At 43.9% G+C, this 27,535-nt stretch overlaps 1 protein-coding gene and 1 long non-coding RNA gene across 13 annotated transcripts in view; one reads left to right on the top strand and one right to left on the bottom strand.

The window, feature by feature from the left end:
* The window catches only part of AAK1 (AP2 associated kinase 1), a 72,648-nt gene extending 69,108 nt beyond the window's left edge, over window positions 1-3,540 (bottom strand). For 8 of the 12 annotated variants that reach the window (XM_072148860.1, XM_072148864.1, XM_072148865.1 and 5 more), the window contains exon 1: window positions 2,690-3,540. In XM_072148860.1, the coding sequence (XP_072004961.1) occupies window positions 2,690-2,846 (157 nt within the window). In that variant the 5' untranslated portion in view covers window positions 2,847-3,540. The remainder of the gene's footprint in view (window positions 1-2,689) is intronic. The other 4 variants (XM_072148868.1, XM_072148870.1, XM_072148871.1 and 1 more) reach the window with 2 other exon arrangements.
* The window catches only part of LOC140127785 (uncharacterized), a 50,895-nt gene that overhangs the window by 2,933 nt on the left and 20,427 nt on the right, over window positions 1-27,535 (top strand). The gene's annotated exons all lie outside the window — the stretch shown is intronic.

The raw sequence follows: 27,535 nt of genomic DNA, 5'->3' as shown, positions 1-27,535 counted from the left end.
TACTTGTATATTCTGGGCTCAATGCTTTGCTCTTAGCGTATAATATCTCCCATACAACGTCCCACCAAGCATCATATAGTAGCAAAATTATTCGCTGCTTTATAGTCTTTGGCCAAGGCCACACACATACAACGCATTTATCTACAAGCTGTCAGCTTCGTCGCCATTCACATGCGCTGTATAAAATATGGACTCCGTTTCCCAGGCTGTATATTATAAGTCGCCATTTCAATGGATGTAACAAAGCTTTATAAAATCAGAAATGTACAAACAAGACAAGGGGGCCCAAAAACGATTATAAAAGAAGTCAGCCATTATGTGGTCTGACCACCATACACCTCACTGAACAGCAAGGCCAAACTCATATCATATGACTGTATATAAAAGTCCACGTGACGTGGATAAGCACATTACAAAACATGTTTATATCACGCGGCACGATCATGTGAAAATAGAAAGAAAAAAAATAAAACCACACACCCGGCAGCCATGTTTACCAGAGCTGCACACTCCAGCGAAAATGACTGGAAGTTCCCACATGGAAAATTAATAATACGCCTCAGCGAGGCCTCATGCGTCAGAAGGGGCCTATGTCAAAAGGAGCCATAAATATGATCCATGAAGGCAAATTCACAAAGTACAAGATGTCAGTGGGTACAGTTTTCGTATCTTAACCTACTAAATGTAATAGACTGACTAAAAAAATTAATTTCACGGGTCAGATTAGGTTCATTTTGGCATCATGTGCATCACCTCAGCTGTCCTACACGGATGTATCCAATAAGCAAGGATATTTTTGCAATAAGATGCCAAATATTAGGTGAATCTCGGCCTACAACTATGACTTCTAAAATGATGGCATGTTTTTACAATAGGAGATAGAACACAGTAGTTAAAGGGGTTGTCCGAAAGTTAAAAAAGAACCGTGCCAAATTTTTGACCAAGGGGAGCGCCAGGTATAGCCACCTAGCTTCATTCATGTCCTTACAGCCGAGCTGGAATACTGGCACAAACCATGGTCAGGTGTGGCAAGGTTTTTGGAAGGAAGCAGCCATGTTTTTCAACCGTAGGACAACCCCTTTAAAAGAAAATCTACCATCAAAAGGGAGACATGATAATCCAAGGATACACAGTCATAGATCCAGGAACAATGACAGTGGTAATATTTTAGATCCATGGCTTCCTTGCTTCTAATATCAACTTTTAAAAGTATGCTAATGAGCCTGAGTGGCTACCATACACCCTCTGTGATATTGCTTTACAGGCTGTTACACTGTCTTATCCTCCCATGTAACACCCTGTAAGGCCAGAGCACAGAGGGGCTAGGGTAGCCCCTCAGACTCTTAAGCATGATATTAGAACAAAAGGAGGCCATGGATAACAAATATAAGAATATTACCACAGTCACAGTGCCTGGATCTATCATTAAGTGCCCCTGGTTTAAAGGGTAACTCCAGAAACCAATGGTGGCTCCCAAAGTAATTTTTCATAACTCAGCCCCCCAATAATACCCGCAGACAACCCACAAATTAGAGGCAAAGCCGCTGTCACCAAACTGCATTCCCCATGTTCTACAATCTCAGGGAAGTCACTGTCCACTTCTGACCAGTGCCTAAATGTGTAATGGAAGGTGGGCAAACAACACAAAAATTGAAAAAGCTACCTAAACAAAAACACGTATTACTCTTTTGTAATGTGGTATATATACACTCAGGGATTTTGGGGACAAACATACAACACAGTTACAAAGAAGTGTAAAATACCAAAAAAAAAAAAAAGAAACATTCACTTGTTTGGGAGTGACAAACTATTCCGAGAGGAGCGGCAATATGGGAATCGTAAAAGAAACAGGACAACCAACAAATTCTGTTACATGGTGACGTTACCCTGACAATCTATGTCAGAGATCAACGCCTTATAGTAATGCAGGAGAAAGAACCTTCAATCTCCGAGGAAGGTGACAACATCAGCTGAACTATGCATAAGAACAGATATTGTATTATTATTCTTCACAATAAGTACAGTAAACTCAATAGTCTGGAAATATTCTAAATAATCCGGAAACATAGAAGCAAATGACTAAGCAGAGATTAAAAAAAAATTACACAACTCCTCTGACTGAATAACCAAGTCATTGTACATTGTAACATATTTCTATTTTGTTTCATATTTTCCTATGATCACCCAAGTATCTGTCATGCTAATGGGGAACCAATGCAATTTTACTCTACATGACTTTATACACACACACACACAATCACTATACACTAGGATATATAAACTAATATATACTCATACACAGAATATAACATATCTAAGTAACCCAAGTATACAGAGATGGGTAAAAGAAAGTTAAATCCTTGATTCACAGACGGTACAATAACATACTGGCAAAGCAGAGTCATTGAGTACACATTTATAGATTGTAAGCTCTTGTGTGCAGCTCTTGTTTTTGCAATGTCTTATTTTGCTTGTATATGTCCGCCATGATCTGTACTGCGCTGCGGAATATGATGGCGCCATCTAAATATTTCATATTCTTATTGTGCACAGATATACATTAGTATAAATACATGTATAAGATATATATATATATATATACACACCGCACTTCTATATCACTACCCATCGTCGTCACATTGCCCACTGCCCTCCAATTTCACCAAATTTACCAAATATCATTCATTACCTTCCGCCAAAACCTCATCCACAGTCACTTGGTGCCTTCCAATGCTAAATACTCTGCCAATGTATCCGCTTCCCAGGCCGCTGGATAACCCGCTGACGACTCCAGGTCCTAATCCACCCAATTCACGCCGGGAGTCAAAGAACTTCTTCATGTTCATGACCCCCCCCAACCAAAAAGAAAAGCCTTTATCCGGAAGAACAAATGTATCCTTTTCCCTCTGGATAAGAGGCCGAATGATTCATTCAAATGACTCCCCACCCTGGATCCTTGTGATGGGAATGCCAAAAAAAAAAAATTCAAAAGGATCTGCTGCAGTAATGTGACCCAAGGAGCTGTAATCCGGGTGTAGGGCTAGGATTCCGGGTGACAGCCCTGTAGAAGGAGCACTAGTGCTTGTCTAGCATTGCACCCTGCATATGAGATGGATTGGAGGTGTCACCCATTAATAGTTAGAGCAGTGGGTGTAGTCTGTGCTCCCCATAGGCAAACATCACAGGGCCCCCCCCGATTACAAGGCAGCCTGCAGGGAGGTGAGATGCTCTGCAGCGCGGAGCTCCATGGAGAATTAGATGGGATATTGTGTATGGGGACAGCACAGCAGCTGATAACTGGGTCTTAACCAGGAAATGAACCTGAACAGGAAATGACTTAGATTTACAAAAATCCTGCCCCCTCCTCCCTATTCCCTCTGCCGGTCAGCAAATATCGTCATCATCAGCACGGAAGAGCCCCCGCTGCCCGCCTCGGTGATGCCCCTATGCCACTGCCCAGCGCCGGCTCCGTGTGTGCAATGAGTGTGCAAGAAGCGGCACAGCAAAACCCCCTGCCACAACACTGTATTACCCTGCCGCGCAATGCACCATGGGTCTTGTAGTCTGACGGCAGCGCTGCTTCATGAGGCAGGACCGGCGCAGAACTACAATTCCCGGGAGGCTGCGGTGCGCTGAGCCATCTGCCTGTCCTTCTGTAGCTAAGGCTGTATTCTCTTACCTGAGCCTTGTGTACATGACCTACATACTGTTATGTGTGTGACAACACTGACCTTTCCCAAATGTACACCTGTCAGGCAGAACAGTCCAGCTGTCTAGTTTCTACAGACTACATAGTTCACAATATGAGGCACATCCCTGTTAATAAGTGAATATATGTCATTGTCGTTCATAGACGTGAGTTTAATGAGGCTCATTTCGCATCGCCATAATACCTCAGTGATACAGTAGATCATCTTATGGTGGCACTATTTTTCGTTTTTTTTTTAAATCCTGGTTTATTGGTCTGTTATACCTAAAAATGAATAGGGAGCCAAAACAAATTTCATATAATATAGGCATCTGATAGCGGTTTTAGTCCACCAATAGAAATGAACGGACCGGATAGTCGGGATCGGCTGCCGGACCTGAACAGCCAATCTGGCAAATTGACGCTTATAGCAACTATCTGTATCAATGATTTGCCAGGAGACACCCCCTTGCCAATCATAGCCATGGCAACGAATAGGCCTAAGTCATGCAGACGAATGCGGAACCCGACTTTGGGGCCGCTCATTGCTATCCACCAACATTAGGTCCATGTAGTGCACAGGGACCCACTAGTAGTCACCATTACTTGTTTTTATGTAGAAGAAGACTCCATAAAGATAGTAGTCTGCATGTTTTTAGTTAATTGTCTGAAACTTAATCAGACTGTGAGTATTGTGGTCCGATCACACAGTGCATGGTGTCTGTTGTTGCTGTGTCTGTGGGGTGTTCGGACCCAAATCAATGAGAGATAAACCCGGAATCAGGGAAATTGTTGTAATGTTGGGTCTCGCTCATATAGGTGCTGCGATCCGTCATGAATTGAGTTGGAGAGTCCTGGATTTTTAAGGTTGTTTCGGGCTTCAACTCTATAGTTGAATGCAGTGGTGAAGCAGGAAGCCATCAGCTGACGGCATCACCAATGAGCCTCTGCCATTGGTAAAAGAAGAGGGAAGGGGTAGATCCAACAAAGAAGGGAACATAATAAACATGGGGTTACTAAAATGTGGGCATTATAAACTGTTGTGATACACAAATGGGTGTAGTATGGGGGGGGATATAGAAAGAGGGGCAATAGGGGGTGGATAAAGTAAAATGGGCATTATAAGAAGATATAGGAGAACATTTTTAATTGGGGCCAACAGAAAAGTGCACACAAGTAGGGGGTCATAATTTAGTGTGTGGGGGCTATTTTACTTTTTGAATAAACTAAGTGGTGGGGTTAGAGGCAGATCAAGATTTAATATTTTCAGCCCTTTGTTCACAAAAGTTGATGGTCCTACAAAAACACTTTGGGCAGAGGGGGATCTATACATGGACTATGGCACTTGTGAAGATACCCCAGCTTTCTCTATTGAATGCAATATTTGACTGCCCCTACAGTGTGGTGCCCATGATCAGTGCTCAGACATCAGATAATCATATGAAGAGTTGATAAATCTTGATTCAGGAAGAAGAATTCCTACAAAACGCTTTTTCCAAGCCCTCACCATTTTAGGCCTAGCCTGGTCCTATTTGTCTGTGTGAAACAATAAGCGCTGGGTTTTTCTAGAACATTCTACTTTGTTGTTTTGAAGGAATGGAATAAAACACGTGTTAAATATTTATGGCCGCATAAGAATCACATGCTGCAGCTTCTATTTGCACATTATCATGCTGATCAAATAGAAGGTCGTGGAAAATTACATTCAATTTTCTAATAAATAAAATACACTCTATTCAGTGTACACAATAGATCGCTAACGGGCATCTGCCGTGACTGCACCATCAATGTGCACATTGGGCATACCCAGACCCAGAGCTGCTGGGGGGGGGGGTAAGGCTGAACATAAGGATTCCATTGGGGTATAAATCTACGGGGGGTGAGGGGGGTTTATATAAAATAAGCATGAGGGGGCTGATTGGTATGATAAACTAGGGAATATTTTAGGGAACAGGAGACTGTTAGTTTCTAAATGTTTTAATGCCGCCATGTGAGCTCACTGCAAAGGGGCCCACTAAGTGTCTGTCGCCCAGGGGTGTACTGGAACCTACCCTGACTCATGTGGTTGTACTCTAAATGATAGCAGGTCAAGCAAGTACTTCATATGGCTATGTCTGTCGTTGCCGAAAGATGTATCGATCAGCAGCGAGACTCCAGTTCTCATGATGCTTAGGGGTCCTATAACTGGTACCCCCATGAACGGCAAGTTATTCCCTATCCATTGGGTATTGAATAAGTTGTTGTGACTGGAATACCACTTTAAACCTTAATTCTGATGATTTCTGGTCCTTTAGCACTCAACTACCTGGGTGTATCTCAACACCACAGGAGGTGGGTCTCCAATCCAGTGAGTGAATCTGATAGGTTGGTGTTAGGATTTATCCATGAATAAAGCAAATAAATTTTGTTATTATGCTGATCCCCTGTATGGAATGTATTTTTTACCATCACCATTTAGGTTGCAGCTATATGTAGTTTTTAGCTGTAACACTCGGAGTGCAGACAAACATTTTACGACCACACAGTCAAAACTCCCATCTTGCTTCACACATCAAAGAAATATGTATAGCACGTGGTCCTCCATAAAACTCCATCCAGGTCTCTGTAGATAATGTAGGAAAGGAAACGTAATAGCACCACAGAACAGGGAGCAATGGAATAATGCATAAGTCATTGCCAATATATCATCATGTGTGAAATTACAGGACATTGGGGGTCATTTACTAAGGGCCCGATTCGCGGTTTTTTCCCGACGTGTTACCCGTATATTTCCGATTTGCGCCGATTTTCCCTGAATTGCCCCGGGTTTTTGGCGTACGCGATCGGATTGTGGTGCATTGGCGCCGGCATGCACACGACGGAAATCGGGGTGGGGCGTGGCCTTACGAAAACCCAACGGATTCGGAGAAACCGCCACATTAAAAAAAAAAAACGCGCCGCTGGATCGCGAATGGACCGGGTAAGTAAATCTGCCCCATTGTGTGATGGAAGATGGAAGTAAGACTTTCTTTCATGGGGAAACCCCTTTAATACTAATAGTCACATGTGAATGTGATTATCACTATATTATCTTTTACTCATCCTGCCTTACATCCTGTATGACAATTCACAATTCTTCTGACCTCAGAGCTGAAATCTCCCAGCATTCTTTGTCATCTCCGTGAGTTTACATAACTTGCCCTACGGAGGTCTTAAAGGAGCTAGTTGAGTGTTTCCAGTTCCAGCTGAACGGTGAATGCACCTCTTGATTATTATTCAGGGTCCAAACCTGTTATATTACTTATTTACAAAGTTACAGAAGATTTTAAGCACATTTTAGCAGATAATATATAACCTGTGAGAGTGAACATCTGCCAGGACATAAGGTTGATCATTGTTTCTGACATGCACGATGGCTCAGCAGTTGCAGCTGAAAGAGGCCCCATAGTCAGGAAGGAAAAATGTGAATCCTATATACCAGTGATGGCGAACCTTTTAGAGCCTGAGTGCCCAAACTTCAACCAAAAGCCACTTATTTATTGCAAAGTGCCAGCACAGCAATTTAAGCAGTAATTTATTTCTCCTTGTTCATTGACAACTTTAAATCCTTCAGCCTCCCAAGGACACCAACACAGTTGAAAGGAGGAGGGCATATTCATCTATCATTATAGGAAGGTTCTGCAGGAAGATTCTTTGAGTTCTATCTGGTGAACTTCATTCTGGGGTGATGGCCTGGGTGCCCACAGAGAGGGTTCCGAGTGCCGCCTCTGGCACCAGTGCCATAGGTTCGCCACCACTGCTATATACATTTGCAGTTTCCTGGGGTCACCATGTTTAGGGAAGATATTCCCAAGATCATGACAAGAAGCACTTTCACAGAGGCTTCCTATAGCTTTTCCTCCCATCTGAGTGACACTGTGCTTGTGTTTTTTAGGCAGGAAGCGCCTGGGCATTCATTTGCTCTGCAGCATAATGATGAATAGGAGCATGTGTGCCCACAGAACAAACTTTATTCCCATTTGTAGCTATATTTAAGTTTACGCCAGTCTGTATTCATCTGATGGTAATACACTTTCAGTAACCAGGCATGTCCTAGGGGTGTTCTTATAGGAAATCTACCATTTGTTTTTGTGCATTGTGAACCAAACATACCCTGAGAATGCTGTAGCTACACTGATGCTGAAACATATCTTGTTTAATCTCTGAACTAAGTGGTTTTGCTTAAAAAATAATTCCATAGACACAGGAGCTACCTGAACTGTCCAGACAGGACCAATAAACCAGAGCTGGATGACTTGTACAGGGCATCTGGGGGATGGTGCAGCAATTGATACCCTCCGCCTGTCAGGGACAACACAGTGATGACGTATTCTCGGCTTAGGCTGGGCAGGACAAGTCTGAAGCAGTGCATAATGAGGGTGAGAAGAGCACTGGTGCAGCCACAGTAGCGACAGAACCTCATTATCATAATTTTAGAATTGTTTTTTAGCACCACTCTTAAACAAGATATGTTTCTGCATCAGAGCAGCTACAGCATTCTCAAGGTATGTTTGCTTCATAATGCATAAAAGCAAATGGCAGATTTCCTTTAACCCCTTACCGACATGTGACGTAATAGTACGTCACATGTCGGGTCCCGGTACATGGAGAGGGCTCGCGGGCTGAGCCCTCTCCATAGCCGGTAAGTCTTTGCTGCATATTGCAGCAAAGGCTTACCGGTAACACCCACGATCGGTGCCGGCACCGATCGCGGGTGTTTTATCGCTGATCGCCGCCGGCAAAGGGGAGCGGCATCGGGGAGCGGCATCGGGGAGCGGCGATCCATCGCCATGGTAGCTTCGGGTCTCACGAAGACCCGAAGCTACCTCGGATTAACCCATTCATTACAATGTGCTGTCAGCACATTGTAATGTATGAGTAGTAAAATCCCCATATACTGCCATACTGTAGTATGGCAGTATATGATAGTATCGTACAGACAACCTAGGGTTAAAGTACCCTAGGGAGTCTGAAAAATAATAAAAATAAAAATTAAAAAAAGTTAAAATTAAAAAATTATAATAAAAAAACCTAAAAATTCAAATCACCCCCCTTTCCCTAGAATTGATATAAATATAAATAAACAGTAAATATCATAAACACATTAGGTATTGCCGTGTCCGAAAATGCCCGATCTATCAAAATATGATAACGTTTTTTCACTGCGTTTAACCCCGTAACGGAAAATCGCGCCCAAAGTCGAAAATGGCACTTTTTTGCCATTTAAAAAAAATTAAAAATTCTATAAAAAGTGATCAAAAGGTCGTACAGACCTAAAAATGATAACATTGTAAACATCATTAAAATCCGCAAAAAACGGCACCACCCACAGCTACGTACACCAAAGTATGAAAAAGTTATTAGCGCCAGAAGATGGCAATATCCCCCAAAAAAATTTTGTACAGGAGGTTTTAATTTTTTTTAAATGTATGAAAACATTATAAAACCTGTACAAATTTGGTATCCCCATAATCGTACCGACCCAAAGAATAACTGTGACTCTGGTAATCTTCTTATATTTGTTATCCATGGCCTCCTTCCCTCTAACATCAACTTTTAAAATTATGTTTATGTGCTTGACACACAGGAAATCACTGATCAGGGCAGGAACAAGACTGTGCCAACGGATTGGTGGGGCCGGCATCATACATGACCAGACTTACATGTTAAACAGGTCTAGTGAGAGCGAGTTTCTGGTTATTTATTTACATGTACACTATTGCAGATGAAAATCTCTGCTGGATAATCCCAAATTTTAACTTTGATACTGTCTGCAGTCACTGCTAGAGGCATGTAAATTGCAGTCCCATATAGGGGCAGCCTGTTATCTAGTGGTAGAAGCTGCGCAGATTAATGTGTAGTTTTGTGGAAATAGATTCATTGTAGCATCATTTTTTCATACAAATCTCTGCTTAGCCTGAATTTAGTAATCATGTGGGTGGTTGTCACTACATGGAAGAGAATTCTGACAGTCACTCATAAGGACCGTCCAGATCCCACAATAAGAATATACTGTACTTCAATGCATGACTGATGTTGTAGTGATAACTGTACAACAATCTGCTTGGCATTTTTGATTTGACAGGTCTGCAGAAGCATATACAAATATGTGTAATGTGCAAGTATGTGTGTAATGTGAGTATATATACTACTCAAGGGAACCTATCACCAGGAGACAGGTTTCCTGGTGACAGTTTCCCTTTAAGCAACACAGTGGGGCACATTTACTTACCCGGTCCAGTTGCGATCCAGCGGCGCTTTCTCCGAGGAGGATTCGGGTCTGCCGGATTCACTAAGGTCGTGCGCCCAATATCCAGCAGGTGTCGCTGCTGCGCCGAGGTCCGACGGAGTTCACCTGCTTCTTTCTGGTGCATGTGAGTGCTTGATCTTGCGACACAAATAATTTTTTAAATTCCACGTTTTTTAAATTTCCACGTCCGAAATTGGGGGGCGTGACCATCGGACAACCTGACGGATTCAGAAAAAACGCGGAATTTAGAAAACGATTTGTGTCGTAAGATCAAGCACTTACATGCACCGGGAAGAAGAAGGTGAACTCCGTCGGACGTCGGCGCAGCAGCAACACCTGCTGGATATCGGGCGCACAATCTTAGTGAATCCCGGCAGACCCGAATCCTCGTCGGACAACGTGCCGTGGGATCGCGACTGGACCGGGTAAGTAAATGTGCCCCAATGTAACTTCAAGTCTATCACATTTCTGTGAAATCAACGTGTCCAATTGTGAATCGATGTGAATCAATTTATCCTGCTGTTGTGCAAATGGAACAGATAACAGGTAGAAATGATAGGAAATTAGCAAGACAACCCCTAGAAGGGAGTGGTTCTGTAGGGGGTGTCCACAGACCATTTGTCTGATTTCATCATGTTTAGCTATTGTTATAGTCACTTTTGTTATTTTGCCATTGCTCTCTCGCCCCCTAGAGGTAGCATTAGGCAATGTCTACAACTCTCAGAAGTTGCTCTGGTAGTGCAGCTCATCCAGGATTGCACATTTAGCAACTTCCTAGCGAAGTGGTGAAAGAAGATGTGGCCATAGTCCAACATAACCAAAAAAAATAACCAAAACATTCCTTCCGGGTCAAACCCTAGAGGGAAAACACCATTTTATTTTAACATCCACCTTCCAGGTTTTATACTCATTTTTCCAAGCCACCATTTAAATGCTTCTATTGACTGTTTTCAAGAACCCACCACCTCACAGAAACAGCACCTATCTACCTCAACAAACACCTATAAACAGAAGTCTAAGGCTATATTCACACTAACATGTGCTAGCTATCATAGTATGGTGGGCACACGTCAGCGCCGCGGAGCGCTGCTCACCCCCCGCCCCTCTCCATAGTGATATATGGAGTATGGCCTAGGGTCCCCTGACACTGTAGGCCCCATAGCAGCTACTATGGCTGTTACCCCTGTAGTTATGCCCCTGCACTATAGCTATATGATTTATGTGTGTGATATAAAGGTACTGTGTACAAAGCACCGCAGGGTGTGAATATGTTAAGCTTTTCATTACCCCTTTTTAAACTATATACAGTGTATATTTGTATATATAAATTTACATATATAGAGGAATAGGTGAAACACTAAATCCTAGTCACATGTTATGCGTTTATAGCTCTGAGGCTGAAGTTTATTATAAGTTAATCATTGCCTACATGTTATAGAAGAGACTATAATGCCACCAAATACTCTGGAATCAATTTTATTGTAATTGACCAGAATTTTCAGCCTTTCTTTTTCATTTCATTCGGTTCTGGTACATCAGATTTAGGAGCTAAGCTCCAGGCAACAAATAAATGAATGTTTGTCTCAGTTCAGAAGGACAATGCAGTGTGGCATGGAGGCTGTATAGTGGGTCACATGGGCAAACTCATTTGTATGGGAGTTTAACTCTATCAGCACGTTCAACATAATGGATGGGAGCATGCACAATGACATACATGGGCTTCCATGCATCACAGCTACTCCATATACTGGCAATGACATCATCTCTAATATTAGAAATGATATCATCGCAGCACTGGTCACATGGAGACACTATGAACATTCTTACATTATGGTTTGAGGCGATGCATGCTATAGCACAGAATTTATCGCAATTCAGATTGCATTCACTCTTTTAGAATCTGTAAATTTTAATTTGATTGACTTGGGTCTTACAGAAGGTTAGGATAGGGCCTAACTTGAATTTGTGGGAAAACCCCTTTAACCCCTTCACGCTCCGCGGCGGATATATCCGCCACGGAGCGCAGTGACTTAGCGCTCAGTGGCGGATATATCCGCCACGGCGCTTATGCCGGCTCGGCTCTGGATCAGAGCCGAACCGGCATCGGGAAACACGGGGTGCCGGCTGTAACTAATAGCCGGCACCCCAGTGTAACACCCGCGATCGGAGTTGTCTCCGATCGCGGGTGCTTAACCCTTTAGATGCCGCGGTCAGCGCGACCGCGGCATCTAACAAGCATCTGGGGTGTCTTTCCCCCACGATCGGCCCCCCCGAACCGTTTTCGGGGGGCGCCGATCGTTGCTATAGTAACTCTGGGGTCCGATCTGGACCCCAGAGTTACTAGCAAGAATTGCCAGTAAGATGGCGTCTGTGACGTCATCTTACTGGCAAAGTGCCAGCCTATGCAAGTGCATAGGCTGACACTGATAATACTCTGCAATACATGAGTATTGCAGAATATTATCATGAACAAGCAATCAGAGGATTTCTTGTTCATATCCCATGGTATAAAAGTAAAAAAGTAAAAAAAAAAGTTATTCAATAAAAAAATAAAGTCATAAATCACTAAAAATGCCCCAAACCCCCAAAACATATAAAGAGACATATAACTCAAAAAAAAAGTCTAAATCATAACACAAACCCCACATATATAGTATCACCGCGTCCGTAACAACCCGTAGAATAAAAGTAAATCATTATTGAACCCCCACGATAAACGCCGTAAAAAAAAACTGTTATAAACCCTCCAAAAATTATGATTTTTACCTTTTCAATCCCACAAAAAATGCTATAAAATGCGACCAAAAAACCATATGTACTTAGACATGATACTGGGGCAAAGTACAACATGTCCCGCAAAAAACACGCCATCAACCAGCTCCGTAGCCAAAAACGTAACAAAGTTATGCCACTTGGAAGATGGCAATACAAAAATTATAGATTTTTCCCCACATTAGGGTTTTGTTTGACAAATTTAGTAAAACGTAAGAAAATATATTCATGTCTGGTATCCCCGTAATCGTATCAACCCATAGAATAAAGATAACATGATTATTAGTCTATACGGTGAACACCAAAAAAAAAAAAGTCAAAAATCCAGTACAGAATTGATGCTTTTCTACTCCTGCCCTCAAAAAAAGTTCCTAAATTTTCAACAATAGGTGATACCAACCCCAAAATGGTAACAATGGAAAAAGCATCTCATCCCGCAAAAAAAATGCCGTCACATGGCCCCAATAACGAAAAAGCGAAAATTTTATAGCCTTCAAAAGGGGCCAATGAGGAAACTAAAATCCTGGCAGCTGCAGGGTGCTCCTTCCCTTCTGCGTCTCGCTGTGCGCCCATAAAACAAGTCACAGCCACATGTGGGGGGTCTTTGTACTCAGGAGAAATTGCAGAACAAATTGTATGGTGGGTTTTCTCTTTTTATATTTTGGAAATGTGTAAATTTTAGTGCTAAATGAACGTATAAGGGAACAGTATGACCATTCTAAATTTCACCTCCATTTTGATTCAATTACTATGAAGATCTCAAGGGGTTAACAATCTTTGTAAAAGCTGTTTCTGATAGCTTGAGGGGTGCAGATTTGAAAATGGGTAGATTATATAGGGGGTTTTGATGCTAAATATGTAAAATTTCATTCAAAACTGTATTTATCCCCAAAATAGTCAATTCTGAAAATCCGGAAAAGCGCTATTCTATTTGTAAGCCGCGTGACATCAAAATAAATTATCCAGACATTTCAGAAATTATGAAAATGTAAAGTAGACAAATGGGAAATGTTATTCAGCAACTTATTTAGGTGGTAAATCTATCTGCCTGAAAACGCAATGATTTAGAATTTCGAAAATGGCAAATTTTTCAAAAAATTTATCATATTTTCTTTTTTTTGTAAATAAACGCAAAACTTATCTGCCAAAATTTACCACTAAAATGAAGTACAACATGTGGGGAAAAAACAATCTCAGAATCGTTTTGATAAGTAACAGTGTTCAAAAGTTATAACCATATAAAGCGAAGCAAGTCAGAATCCAAAAAATCGGGCTGAGCCTTAAGCTGTAAAATGGCTGCGTCCTTAAGGGGTTAAAGGAAAAGTATAATTAGAAAATTACCTTTTGTTATAAACAATAAAGTTTTTATGTTAAAAGAAAACTACCATCGAAATCCATCATAGAGACACTTATTCATAGATTCAAACACTTTGACTGTGGTAATCTTCTTATATTTGTTATACATGGCCCTCATCTTTCTAAAATCAAATTTTAACATTATGGTAAAGAGCCAGAAGGGCTCCTGAGGATGTTACCAGAACCCCTCCACTGTTACAGTGTACAAAGAACACTTCCCCCTCCAATTGTGTGAGATTATATCAGACAGAGGGAGTGCGGAAGGAGCAGTAGTAGGATGAGACAGTGTAACTGCCTGTGAAGCTGCAGCACAGAGGGGTTTTGGTAATGCCAGAGATTTCCTTTAAAGGCAACCTTTTACCACCGCTACCAACTCCAACTCTTTGTTTCTTACCACTAACCGTAATTGGGTTATTTTTTGTCTTGGTTCTCATACTGTCAGATGGGCAGTGCCAGGCTGTCAGCTCCAGTCCAAAACTGTTTGCAACACCTTTTTAAAGGATGATTTTTAGTGTGAGGTTATAATAAGTCCTCTTAGTAAAAATACATTTTGTAAACTTCTCTTGGTTACTGGCAAGAATTTACAGCTTTTACAAATACCATTGAGTTTAATGGTGGATGTATTAAAGGGAACCTGTGATCAATATTTTCACAATTACACTAAGTACCGTCAATTGGTAAATAAAGAGTAAAATATCCTTTTTAATATTCCCCTATTTATGTTTGTCACCAAATGAGCTGAAAAGAATTACATTTTGGGACAAGTCACACTGAGAGTCTAGAGATGGGTATTCACTGCGGATGCTACTATTTTTGGTTTTATTACACCGAGAACCATGCTTCTAGTGTCATTTTAAAGCTGAGAATAGTGGTTCTAGGTTGTCATGGTTCGGGATCTGTGGATCCTCTGGCACCTGGGACCGGAATCCAAGTGGCACCTGGTCTTCACCAGAGCCCACTGCACAGCGGGATGGTTTTGCTGCAGCAGGATACCACCAGGTCGTTCCACAGGTGCGGTGGCAGCCAAGGTCAAGGTACCTTTGCAAGAGACAGTCTCGTGGTAAGGTTCAGGCAGCAGAGATGCAAGGTCAAGTCCAATCCGAGGTCAGAAACGAGAGGTCCAGGCAGAAGGGAACGGGAACACAGGAATGGACTGCGTTGACCCTTTAAATGTGCGGGGACGCACCCGTGGCCTAGCCGGGATGGGAGCTGGATCATGAAGAAGTAAGTTCGGGCCGGAAAAAGCTTCCCCACTGAAAGGGGCACCCGTAACAGTAACCCCCTTTTCACCTCCCCCGCTTCTTTTTGGTCCCAAGAAACCTCTGGAGGAGGCTGTGATCCAGAATATTCTCCTCTGGCTCCCATGATCTCTCTTCAGGCCCGGACCCCTTCCAGTCTACAAGGAAGAACCACTTTCCTCTCACAGTCTTCATTGGCAGCTTGAGTCTTGGTGCGGTCCATGACACGGAGAAGAGACTGATGGCTCTGGTCCCAAATTGATTTAAAGTCCTGCACCACATCTTCTACCACCGATGACGAGGGATTCGTCCGTAGACCACAAAAAATGGAGCTTGGCCAGCAGACCCAGAGTCCAGGGAATTGTAGGGGAACTCAGCCCATGGAAGCAGATCAGCCCAGTTGTCTTGACGGGAAGAGACAAAGTGGCGGAGTTAACAGCCCAAAGTTTGGTTCACCCTCTCTACTCGACGGAGGGTGGTAGGCAGAAGAAAAGTCAAGACTAACTTTCAGCTGGTTACACAAGGAACACCAGAACTTGGACACAAACTGGCCCCCTCGGTCGGACATGATGTGCAGGTGAGGTCCATGCAGCTTGAAGAACAAACTGGCAAGCCGTGGAGAAGACGGAATACCTGGAAGGGGAACAAAATGGGACATCTTGGAAAACTGGTCCTTCACCACCCAGATGACAGTATTGCCAGAGGAGACAGGCAGATTAGTGACAAAGTCCATTGCCACGTGAGGCCATGGGCGACTGGTTATCAGCAACAGAAGCAACAGTCCAGCCGGTTTGAGATGAGAGGCTTTGTTACTGGCACAGGAGGAACAGGATCCCACGAAATCCCGGACATCTTTGACCAGATCTGGCCACCAGTAGTGGCGGGAGATGAGGTCCACGGAACCCCTCGGTGCCCAGCCATTCGCGAAGAATATCCCAAAGACAGAATCCTCTTTTGGAGAGCAGGTCTAACGTACATCTTCTCCAACAACATCTGAAGCACGGGACAGTGCATAAGCCTTGATATTCTTGTCTGCAGGACGGATGTAGATCAACAGGTTAAAGCGAGAGAAAAACAAGGACTAATGGGCTTGTCTGGGATGGGTACTTTGTGTACGTGTGACTGATGGGTCTCGAGGTCTGGAGAGAAGACCAAGATATCGTCAGAAGACAGATATATCCTGGAAGACAGAAGGTGCATTACATAGTCCAAATGGCATCACAAGGTATTCAAAGTGACCATCACGGGAGTTAAACGCCGATTTACACTCGTCACCACGAAGGTCCAACTTGGAGAACACCCTGGAACCACGCAGCTGATTAACGTGTTTTGTAATCAACGGTAGGGGGTAGCATTTTTCTGTTCAATAAACTTTATTAAAAGTAATTAGTATAAACATACATAGACTTGTCATTGAATCACAGTAAAATTTCAGAATATAAGCTTTAAGGCATATACACACTTGTGTTTGGCGTATCCAGTATTACATTTGGATTACAAAAGGCATTCCACACCTCTCAAAACGATATTTATACCTAGTTGAAAGGTGTCTCCTTTAGTGCTATGAGCAAAGAAACTGGAGAGAAAGTCTATGTTACTAAACGAATATTAACGACTCGAACCACATTAAACATATACGACGTGGGGAACCGTAGGAAAACACATAACGGTATACTAAGGGATAGGGGATGTAGATAGGGAGGGTAAAACACACTGGGTAAGAGGGAATGGTAAGAAAAATAAGGGAAAACTTCTAACTCAGGCCAAGTCATCCACCGCTTGCTTCTATCCAAGTGGCAAATTCTGCCGAACTGCGAAAGTCAATCCATGGGGACCAGACCCTGGTGTATCTCTCCATCTGAGAGTCCGCCAGTCCCTCCACGGCTCTCATCTCCTCCATTCTCATGATATGATTTAAGGCTTCCGCCCACTGGGCCCTTGAGGGACTTACACTTGACTTCCATAATCTGGGAATAATCTGTCGAGTGGCGGCAATGCAGTGTCTCAGAAAGCCTTTCTTTATCACAGAGATAGAGCCAGGGATCAAAGATAATAGCCCGATCTCTGGAATCGGTACAACCGAGTCCGACCATAATTTATTGTAAAGTGCAAAGACCGCCTCCCACAGACCACTCACCCCAGGGCAAGACCACCAGATATGTAACATGGAACCACGTTTCCTGCCACATCTCCAGCACATATCAGACACCTCCGGGAACATCTTATGCAGCCTCTCTGGAGTTCGGTACCATCTGGCAACAATTTTAAAGTTAGTTTCCTGTATTTGTGACGAGACAGAGATTTTATGAGTTAAGACAGACACCTTATCCCAATCCTCTTCAGTAAATGTTTTGTTCAGCGCTCTTTCCCAAGCCTGTCTGTACGGGACTGGCGTACTTTTGGTCCTCTAGATCAAGGAGGGAATGAGAGACCAGGATTGTATCGATACGGCTATACGTGTTATGCACACTAGAATAGTGACTATAATCCCTTTGTGCCGGGTGCAGTATTCTCCAAAGATCCACTAAATTTAGTTTAGCTAACTCCTGTCTTAGTCTACGGGTGGCCGCAAATGAGATTGAGGACTTACCTTCAGACGTGTCAAGGTCTGGATCAAGTGGTACATTTAAATCGCCGCCAAGAATGATATCCGAACCTCCAGCAAAACCCGCCAAGTCCTCCAGGAGATGGATACCGTATGCAATTTGTCCTACATTGGGGAAATAAACATTAGCTAGGGTATAAATAGAGCCTGCAACTGAGATTTTTAGGAAGAGAAATCTGCCTTCCTGGTCCACCCTAGAGTCCAGGATTTGTGGAGAGAAGGAGGAGTGAAATGCCACAGAGACCCCTTTGGACTTCTGTACTGGGTTTGGTGCATGGAACCAAATGTTATAAAATTTGTTACGACACGTGGGTACACAAGAGGTCTTAAAATGAGTTTCTTGAAACATGACTATTTGCACACGTTTTTTATGTAATCCATACAGAATTTGCCCTCTTTTTCCCGGGCTATTCAGGCCCCTAGCATTAAATGTGGCGAAGGATAAATTAGTCATTCTAAGCTAGTGGTAGGATCACCTGTACAAGGCCTAAGCAAGAAAGAGATATGCTAAAAATTAGAAGGGATAGGAAGACAGGGACTAGACGTTACTTACAAGACGAACAAGGACAGACCGGGGATTCACAAACAATATAACTACCAACAAATAAGAACTTTTGGATTCCCTGGTTCCCAGTCAATAGACCAGGTGTTAGACCAGGGTAGCTCGTATTCTAAACTATTCTACACTACAGTGTTATACACTAAGCGACACTATATGTCGCCAACCCTACTTGGGAACTTAGGCAAGAACTTTTGACGGTCGTGCATTAGCACCGGACCCTATGAAAAGAAGAACACACGGCCTCTAAGGCCAGATATAAAGGCAGCAGGCATTTGTTTCAGCAAATCCACGTTTGCATTTTAAACCATCTCCCTTTTAGCGGTATATCCAGGCATAACTACAAGAACGTTAGGCTAACAATATTTCTCTAGAACATCAACTACATGCTTAGCTCAAGGTCTCAGGGTTGACCCGCAAAGGTAGCACTTCTGGATCTCTTAGAGTCTCGCTGTTGTTTCGGCGGGACCTTGTTCCATTGTTCCCTTGGAGGGGACACCGGTAAAGAGACAGGACGCGGCCAGTCTGGCAAGGACACCATCGGAAGTTCAAAAGTTCCTAGAAAACCAGGCAAATCTCCTAGGCGTCTGAAAGATGCACTCTTCCTGTCTTTTTTAGCCAGCAGTTGAAAGGGATATCCCCATCTATATAAGATGTCGCGATCTCTGAGCAATTGTAGTAAAGGCTTGAGAGCTTTTCTAAGGGATAACGTACGCCGAGCAAGATCTGGCAGGATCAGTAAGGGCGAGTCACCATGTTGCAATCCACCAGAGTCTCTGGCATGCTGTAAGATTCGTTCTTTATCTTTATAAAAATGTATACGGCAGATAACATCTCGTACACGTTTAGGGTCTGAGGAACGCGGACCAAGAGTACGGTGAATCCTATCTATTTCGATCTTTTTGTTAGGAGGCATTTGTAGCAAATTACCAAAGAATTTCTGGGCCCAATTCTCCAGCTGTGATGGCAGGATCTCTTCCGAGAGGCCCCGTATTCTCAAATTATTTCGTCTATGACGATTCTCTATATCATCAAGATGGTCCATAATATCAGCAATTTGGGACGAATGTTGTGCAATAACCTCTTTATGAGAATGAATAACGTCACGCAGACCTTCCTGATGTTCCTCCAGCTCTAGGACCCTGTGCCCCACATGCTTAATCTCCGACTTAATATCCTCCATATCCTTCTTATGTGAGGCCTCCATCTTTCCTAGGAGGGTCTGTAGATCTTCTATGGTAGGGAGAGCCATTATGTGTGACTTCCAGTCCCACTCATCTTGTGTAGACCGGGGCGGTGTGGATGTCTCCGGCCATTGTCCCCTGCCGCCAGCAGCAAGGGAATTGAGCGGGGAGGCAGGGCTATGAGCAGAAGCCCAGCAAGGAGAGGCCCCCAATGAGGCAGACTGAGCCCCAGGGCTTGATTGAAAGAGCCCATGTTGGTCCTCTTGAGGGGGGTTGATATGGGCACCTGCTAGCCCTCCCGCAGCATTTGGAGAAGGGGGGGTTACATTCACTGGCCGGGGGCTGTAATGTCCAGGGCAGCTCCCTGATGGCCTGTCAGGCCTCCTCTCTTCTGGCGGAGCCGCCATGTCTGCCCACGTGGCATGCTCACGGTGAGCTGGGACCTCCACTATCACAGCCCGATCCCCTGCGCCTACCTGGGCCGGGGCAGAATGCGCTGCCTCCCTCTGTGTGTCCGTCTCCTTTCCTCCTTCCCTCGGTGCTATAGCTGTTACGGCTGCGGACTGTGAGAACTTCCTGCTCTCCTGCGGTGATGGGGCAGTAGCGCTGAGGTTTTCTGTGCCGGCGGCCATCTTAGCTGGTGCGTGTTTGCTGATGGCGGAGCCGACCGGCTCAAAGAATGTGGCCATGCTCCCACTTTCCTTCCGGGATCGGGATCTCCCGGCGCTCCTGCCTCCCTTGCCCACCATCATGTCCCCGGTCTGGATCTCTGGATGCCTGCTGCTTGGTTTCAACGGGTCTCGGAGCGGAGCACTGCAGTTGTGCGTCCTATCCCGCCATTAGCTAGCCACGCCCCCCAGGGGGTAGCATTTTTAACCGTGACCTGGTTCAGCCGGTGATAATCTATGCAGGGGCACAAGAAACCGTCCTTCTTGGTGACAAAGAAGAATCCTGCGCCAGCCGGACAGGAGAATCTTCGTATGAAACCACTCTGCAGGTTCTCCTTGATGTACTCCGACATGGCAGCCGTCTCTGGAACAGAAAGTGGATAGACACTACCTCTAGGAAGAGAGGTACCTGGCAGGAGATCCACAGGGCAATCATATGGATGGTGCGGTGGCAAAGTCTCTGCTTGTTTTGTGGAAAAAACATCCCCAAAGTCCTTGTAGCAAGCTGACAGACCCTCCAGAGACTTGGGAGATACCGAAGAAGACAGGACAGGTAGAGGTGTCACCATGCAGCATGAGTGGCAATCTGGACCCCAATGCAGGATCTCACCCGTCTTCCAGTTGAGGACCGGAGCATGACGTTGCAGCCATGGGAGACCCAGGAGGACAGTTGAGGTGGAGCGTGGCAGCGCGTAGAATGACAGTTTTTCTTTATGAAGAACTCCCACTTGAAAACTGACAGGTTCAGTGCAGTACCGGATCGGAGAGTAGCTGACCACTGACCCAGGAAATGACTAGAGGTTGCTGGAGAGGTACCACTGGAGACTAGGGTGGCATCCACAAAGTTCCCCGCAGAACCAGAGTCCAAGAATGCAGAGACCTGCACAGGAGTGCTGGTCCCAACACTGAGGAGCGCTGACACTGTCAGGCGTGGAGAAGCTGTATTCACACCTAGGGACGCTTCTTCCAGAAGCCCTAGGTGCTGGAGTTTGGGGACGGACTGGACAACCCTCGATGAAGTGCTTGGGACTAGCACAATACAAGCAGAGGTTTTCCTGACAACATCTGGAGCGTTCCTCAGCTGTGAGTTGGACTCTGTCTACTTGCATAGGTGCCACTGCAGACTGTGGGGCCGGAGGCTGGAGCAACCTTTGGAAAACCGGAGCCAAATGAGGCAGATGTGGAGGCCGGACTTGCGTTTGCTCATGACGCAACTCTTCAGCAAGCTCCATCAATCGCACATCTATCAAGGTGGCCAGGGTGATGAGACCACTCAAAGTAGCTGGCAGGTCTTTGACCTGGGAAAACAGTCCTTTTTTGAAAGTTGCTGACAAGGCCGCGTCATTCCAGGAGGGCTTGGAAGCCAGGGTGTGGAACTTGACAGCATAGTCGCCCAAGGACGAGTCTCCTTGGCGCAGGTTCAGCAGCGATCTGAGACATGGATCGCAGGGGCATCCGTGACATATGTGCTATAGGAACAAAAATATTCAAAGTAATGCTACCGCCTCCAGCCTCTCAGCATTACTCATCTCATGTAAAAAGTGACTCTTTACAGCTAATTGGTAAAATAACTTTGGAGTTGATTCTTTTGTACGTAATTGGGTGATTTTTGTTATTTTAGTGTCGAAAATGGTTTTGTTATGAAATTAGCTGGATGGTCCCCTACTTAAGAACACCCAAGTTACAGATGACCCCTAGTTACAAACCTTTGGATGTTGGTGATTTACTGTATTTTAGTCCTGGGCTACAATAACCAGCTATAACAGTTATCACAGGTGTCTGCAATGAAGCTTTATCCTGGTCCTGATGACAATCCAACATTTTTAAAATCCAATTGTCACAGAGACCAAAAAAATTCTGGCTGTGGTTACAATTATAAAATATACAGTTCTGACTTACAAACAAATTCAACTTAAGAACCTACGGAACCTAGTATACAGCAAGCCAGCCCCAAGTAGTATACAGCCAGCCCCCAGTAGTATACAGCCAGCCAGCTCCCAGTAGTATACAGCCAGCCACAAGTAGTATAGAGCAAGCAAGCCCCATGTAGTATACAGCCAGCCAGCACCCAGTAGTATACAGCCAGCCAGCCCCAAGTAGTATACAGCCAGCCAGCCCCATGTAGTATACAGCCAGCCAGCCCCAAGTAGTATACAGCCAGCCCCCAGTACTATACAGCCAGCGTGCCCCCTGTGGTATCCAGCCAACCAGCCCCAAATAGTATACAGCCAGCCCCCAGTAGTATACAGCCAGGCAGCCCCAAGTAGTATACAGCCAGCCAAACCCAAGTAGTATACAGCCAGCCAACCCCAAGTAGTATACAGCCAGTCAACCCAGCACATAAAAAAACAAACTTACATACTCACCCTCCGGCGCCCCAGTGCTCATCGTGGCTCCTCATTCTCAGGAGAGGCTGGCAGAGAGGCTTTCTTGCAAATGACGGGTGCATGACGTCATCAGCGGCAACACCGCCGCATCATAGTGTGCACCGGGCAGCAGATCGCAAGGAAGCGTCTCTGCCGGCTAATAGAGCAGAAAGAAGACTGAACAGGAGCCGCGATGAGGATCAGGAACTGCAACGAGCATGGGGGCACCGGAGGGTGAGTATGTAGGTTTTTTTATTGACAGCTTTAATAGCTGTTTATTGTAGCTTAGGGCTAAAGTACAGTAAATTACCAACATCCAGAGGTCCGTTTCTAACTAGGGACCGTCTGTAAGTCGGGTGTTCTTAAGTAGGGGACCGTGTACATAACCCACTTATTGTAGGATTGATCAAATATACATGTATATTTGTCCATTGTTTGAAATACTTGCTATAATGTGCCATAATAGGATAATGCAGCGTTGTCCTGTGTGCATAGAGACCTTTAGACTTTGAGACTAGGAGTAGATTTCAGTTTTGGTAGACTAAGGATGAGAGTAAAAAAAATTTACATTTTATAAGACTTTCCAGTTTTTCTAAGCTTTTAGACTAATCTTAAAGTTTTAAAGTAGTAACTTTTCAGTAGTCAGCAGATTTCTGAGGACACTTTCTAACTAAGCAGGGTTAAGCACATTACACATGACGCTGTCTACTTGCTGCTCTCTTATTTAAATTAGGCCAGATATAGATTATCTATAAATATTCATTTGTAAAGTCTCCTAATTGAGAACAAATGGGAAGTTTCACTATACAAGTGAGTCATATTAGAAAAAATATACATTTGTCTTACAAGTTGTGGGAAATAGGATAAAACTGATGAAATCAGATTTCAGATCTGTCATGGATCCAGTAAAGTGTAAAGTCTCAAAGGGTTTTTTCCGACGTTGAAAAACATGGCTGCTTTCTTCACAGTGCCACACCTGACCATTGTAGATGTAGTCCGGAAAACGAAATCAGAAGCTCTGCTCCTTAGCCTGGATGCAGAAAAGGCTTTTGATCGCTTAAACTGGCACTTTATGTTTCGAACCCTCACCCGTTTTGGATTCTGTGGGCCATTCTTGAAGGCCTTACATGGTCTATACACCTCACCTGCGGCACAAATTAGTCTTCCTCATGCCCACTCCTCTTCCCTATCTATCCACAACGGGACGCGTCAAGGCTGCCCCCCATCCCTCCTATTGTATGTACTGAGTATTGAACTCCTGGCGGCATTTATCCGAAATAGCCCAGATGTTAGGGGCATCACAGTAAGGGATAAGCAGTTTAAAATTGCTGATCTTTGTGCGACATTTGACCAATTTACTCTAGTAGCGGATACCTACTCCTTAATTTACCGGTCCTGCCTTCAGACCGTGGCTCGACCTCAATACCGCCCCTTACAGAATTTAAGCGGATCCTCCAAGGGACTCATTTCTGACCTATATGCTCTACTTCTGACCCAGACGTACCCTTAGCCGATTCGACACTCGTATATGCAGAGATGGGAGAGCTGGCTGGGGAGAGAGTTACCAGAGTCCATCTGTAAGGCTATCTGGGACAGAGCCCCTAAGAGCTCCCTATCAGCCGTATATAAGGAAAACCAATATAACATTTTGATGCAGTGGTATCAAACCCCTGCACTGCTCCAAAAACAAAAACTGTGATGCTCCTGGAGCCTCTGTGTTTCATATATTTTGGGACTGCCCACTTATACAACCCTTTCAGGATTATGTCCAGGTTATAATAGAAAATGTCCTTGGAGTGGAACTAGAAAAAGAACCAGTTGTTTTCTTATTAGGTTTTCCATCTAGGGAATTGGGGAAATTACATTCTAAACTATTCCTTCACGTTCTTAGTGCCGCAAAGATCTCGGCCTTTTTGAAACGGGCCGCCCCTCCCTCCCAAATGGATTCATGTGCCCGCATACGCCATATGAGGACTCTGGAATCTATGACCGTTACAGGAAAGGTCGGATCACTTTACTAAAGTATGGTCACCTTGGGATGCGTTCGGAGACAACCTCCTTTGAGGAGCTATATTCCTACCTATTTAAAGACGCATGAAAATGTTAGGTTTTTTCTTTTGTATAGTTTCACCCTTGGAAAAGTTTCTCCTTGGGCCTTCTTTCCTTGAGTTTGTAATATATGTGCTTATTCAAATTTATGAAACATTGATTGTCAGGCATGATGTGAAATGTGGGTACCTGAAAACCTACTGAGGACCGCGAGTTCTGGGAGATGGTCAGGTCCCTACCCGAAATGGATGTATCTACCATGAGACTCTTAACTATAACAGTCTGGCAGGTCCTGCGTGACCTGGATGTAATTATGTAAACTGTGTATTGGATATGTCTACCTTTTAATCATATTGCAATTGTCTGTTAATTCACTTCTATTATTATTCAATAAAAAGAACGTTGGAAAAAAAAGAAATGAATGGAGCTTAGTTGCAATACTACACACTAGCCATGGTTAGGTGTGGCGCTGTTTTTGAAAGAAACAGGCATGCTTTTCTACCTAAGGAGAACCCCTTTAAGCTATGCTCGCACGGTTGGTCCTGGGCTTTGCAGCTCCAATTAGCCCCCATTAATCTGATATTGATGACATAAATAGTATTGAGCATCATTGGGGCTTTGGGGCTCGGATTCAGGAAAATGCAGCAAGCTGGTTACTGAGCAGCCAATCAACCATCTTGCGGTCCCTTAACAGCCACAGCCGTGCCCCAGTTGGAGCATGGCTGTGATTTGCTAGGTGGGGCATCTGACCATGCTTTATAAGAGACAGGGTCACATGTCCCAGCACAATTACAGAGAAGAAACAGAACTGGTTTCTGCTGATCTTGATAGGGTAAGTCAGGCCGGGTTTAACCAAAAACTAACAAATGCCCTTTTTAGGGCAATTAGGTAGGGAGAAGAGACTGCTACTATAAGGGACAGGTAGAAATCTGTAATAAGTGCTCTTTTAGGGGACTCTAAAGAACTGCATGTTGCTAACCATAGGCTGCTATAGTGCAAGGACAGTACTATTTGCTTCATACAGTGTTACCTTACAGTACTCCTCTTAGTACTATTTCCATTTACAGCATCATACAGAAGTACTTTACAGTACCAGTGATAGTTTTGTTTGCATCATACAGTGTTACCTTGAGGTACCAGTTTTAGTATCATTTACATCATACAGTTCTACATTACAGTACCAGTCTTAGTACTGTTTTCATCATACAATGTTGTTACAGTACCAGTCTTAGTGCTATTTGCATCATACAGTTTCCATGAACGTATGTCTTCCAGGCCGTAGCCGGGCGGACATACGTCCGGCACCATTGAGAGGAGGAGGGTTGACCCCTTCCACTCTCCATAGTAATGCACGGCACCGTAACACAGGGAAATATAGGACATGTCCTATCTTTTGCCCGTGTACGGAGCAGTGCGGTGCCGCTAAATGCGGTACGGTGCCGCTCCTTGTGCCCATTGCCGGCCTATATATACGCCCCCCAACGGTCGTGTGAATGCAGCCCAAGTATTATTTGCATTGCAACACCCCTGCCGATGCATAGGCAGGCTGGTAGTTGCAAATAGCACCCTGAGTGACAACAGCGTGCCCTAGGCCGCACTAGCCAGCCACTCTGGTAAACTTGGCCTCGACTGCCTCCAGGCCACCAAGAAAAGGCTAGGCCCCAGTAGGGGATGTTGCAGCATCATTCAGAGTTTCATTATAGTACAAGCCTTACTACTATGTGCATCATACAGTTCTATATTACAGTAAAAGTATTTGTATTATTTGCATCACACAGTGTTAGTCTTGTAGTACCAGTCTTAGTACTATTTGAATTTACTGAATTGTACAGTGTTACATTATAGTACCAGTGTTGGTTCTATTTGCATTTACAATATCATACAGTGTTACATTAGAGTACCAGTCTTAGTACTATTTGCATTATACAGTTCTAGATTACAGTACCAGTCTATTTGCATAAGGTCCCAGTACAAATTGTCAAGTTCGTCATTTGCTGGATTCAAAATTGAAATTAAGGTTTATGGTTTTCCCATTCCTTCTTTAAACGTTATGAGAATAACTGGATCTGAGCACCCAGATTTTTTTTAATATTATTTAAAGGGAACCTGTCATCAGGAGCCTTTTTTGGCTCCAAGATGCCGCCATAGAGAATCGTGTACACATTGCCAAAAAGTTTTTATAGTAAAACTGGCTTTTTAGGGAAAAAGAGATGTTAAAGTTTACCTTTCTGTAAGCAAAGCTGTGTCATTAGTCCCCTGGGAGTGGCCGGTGAGGAGTGGGGCAGACATGTACAAAGTCCTGAGGGGAGAAGTAACAAGAGGAGGAGGTTTTTTTAAAACTTGAAATTGGTGCATGACGGAGCGGTTTCTCAGTGGCCACTCCCATGACACTAGGGACACTGCTCTGCATACAGAAAGGTAAAATTTCATCTAACGTATCTTTTTTTGAGAAAGAAAAAAATTTACTCTAAAAACACTTTTCTCTATGTACACTATTCTCTATGGGGGTATGAGCCAGAAAAAGGGTTCCTGATGACAGGTGCTCTTTAAGACCAAGTCTAATATTTTATTCAATTACATTTATTATGTGTATGTACCTATAGATTTATTTACTGCACGTCTTCATGGCTGAGAAAAATATCTTTACTTTTACTGTAGTTCATACACTTACATGGCTGCCATCTTTATCACCATCAGTAACATTTGGTCAAACCACAGATTCTGACTGGCCCACAGGTGAATAGGTGAAGCTACACATGGATTTTGGGCATGTTTGGTGCAA

The sequence above is a fragment of the Engystomops pustulosus genome, chromosome 4 (genome assembly GCF_040894005.1).
Source record: "Engystomops pustulosus chromosome 4, aEngPut4.maternal, whole genome shotgun sequence".
NCBI lineage: Eukaryota > Metazoa > Chordata > Amphibia > Anura > Leptodactylidae > Engystomops > Engystomops pustulosus.
This window is presented reverse-complemented; position numbering and strand designations above follow the sequence as displayed.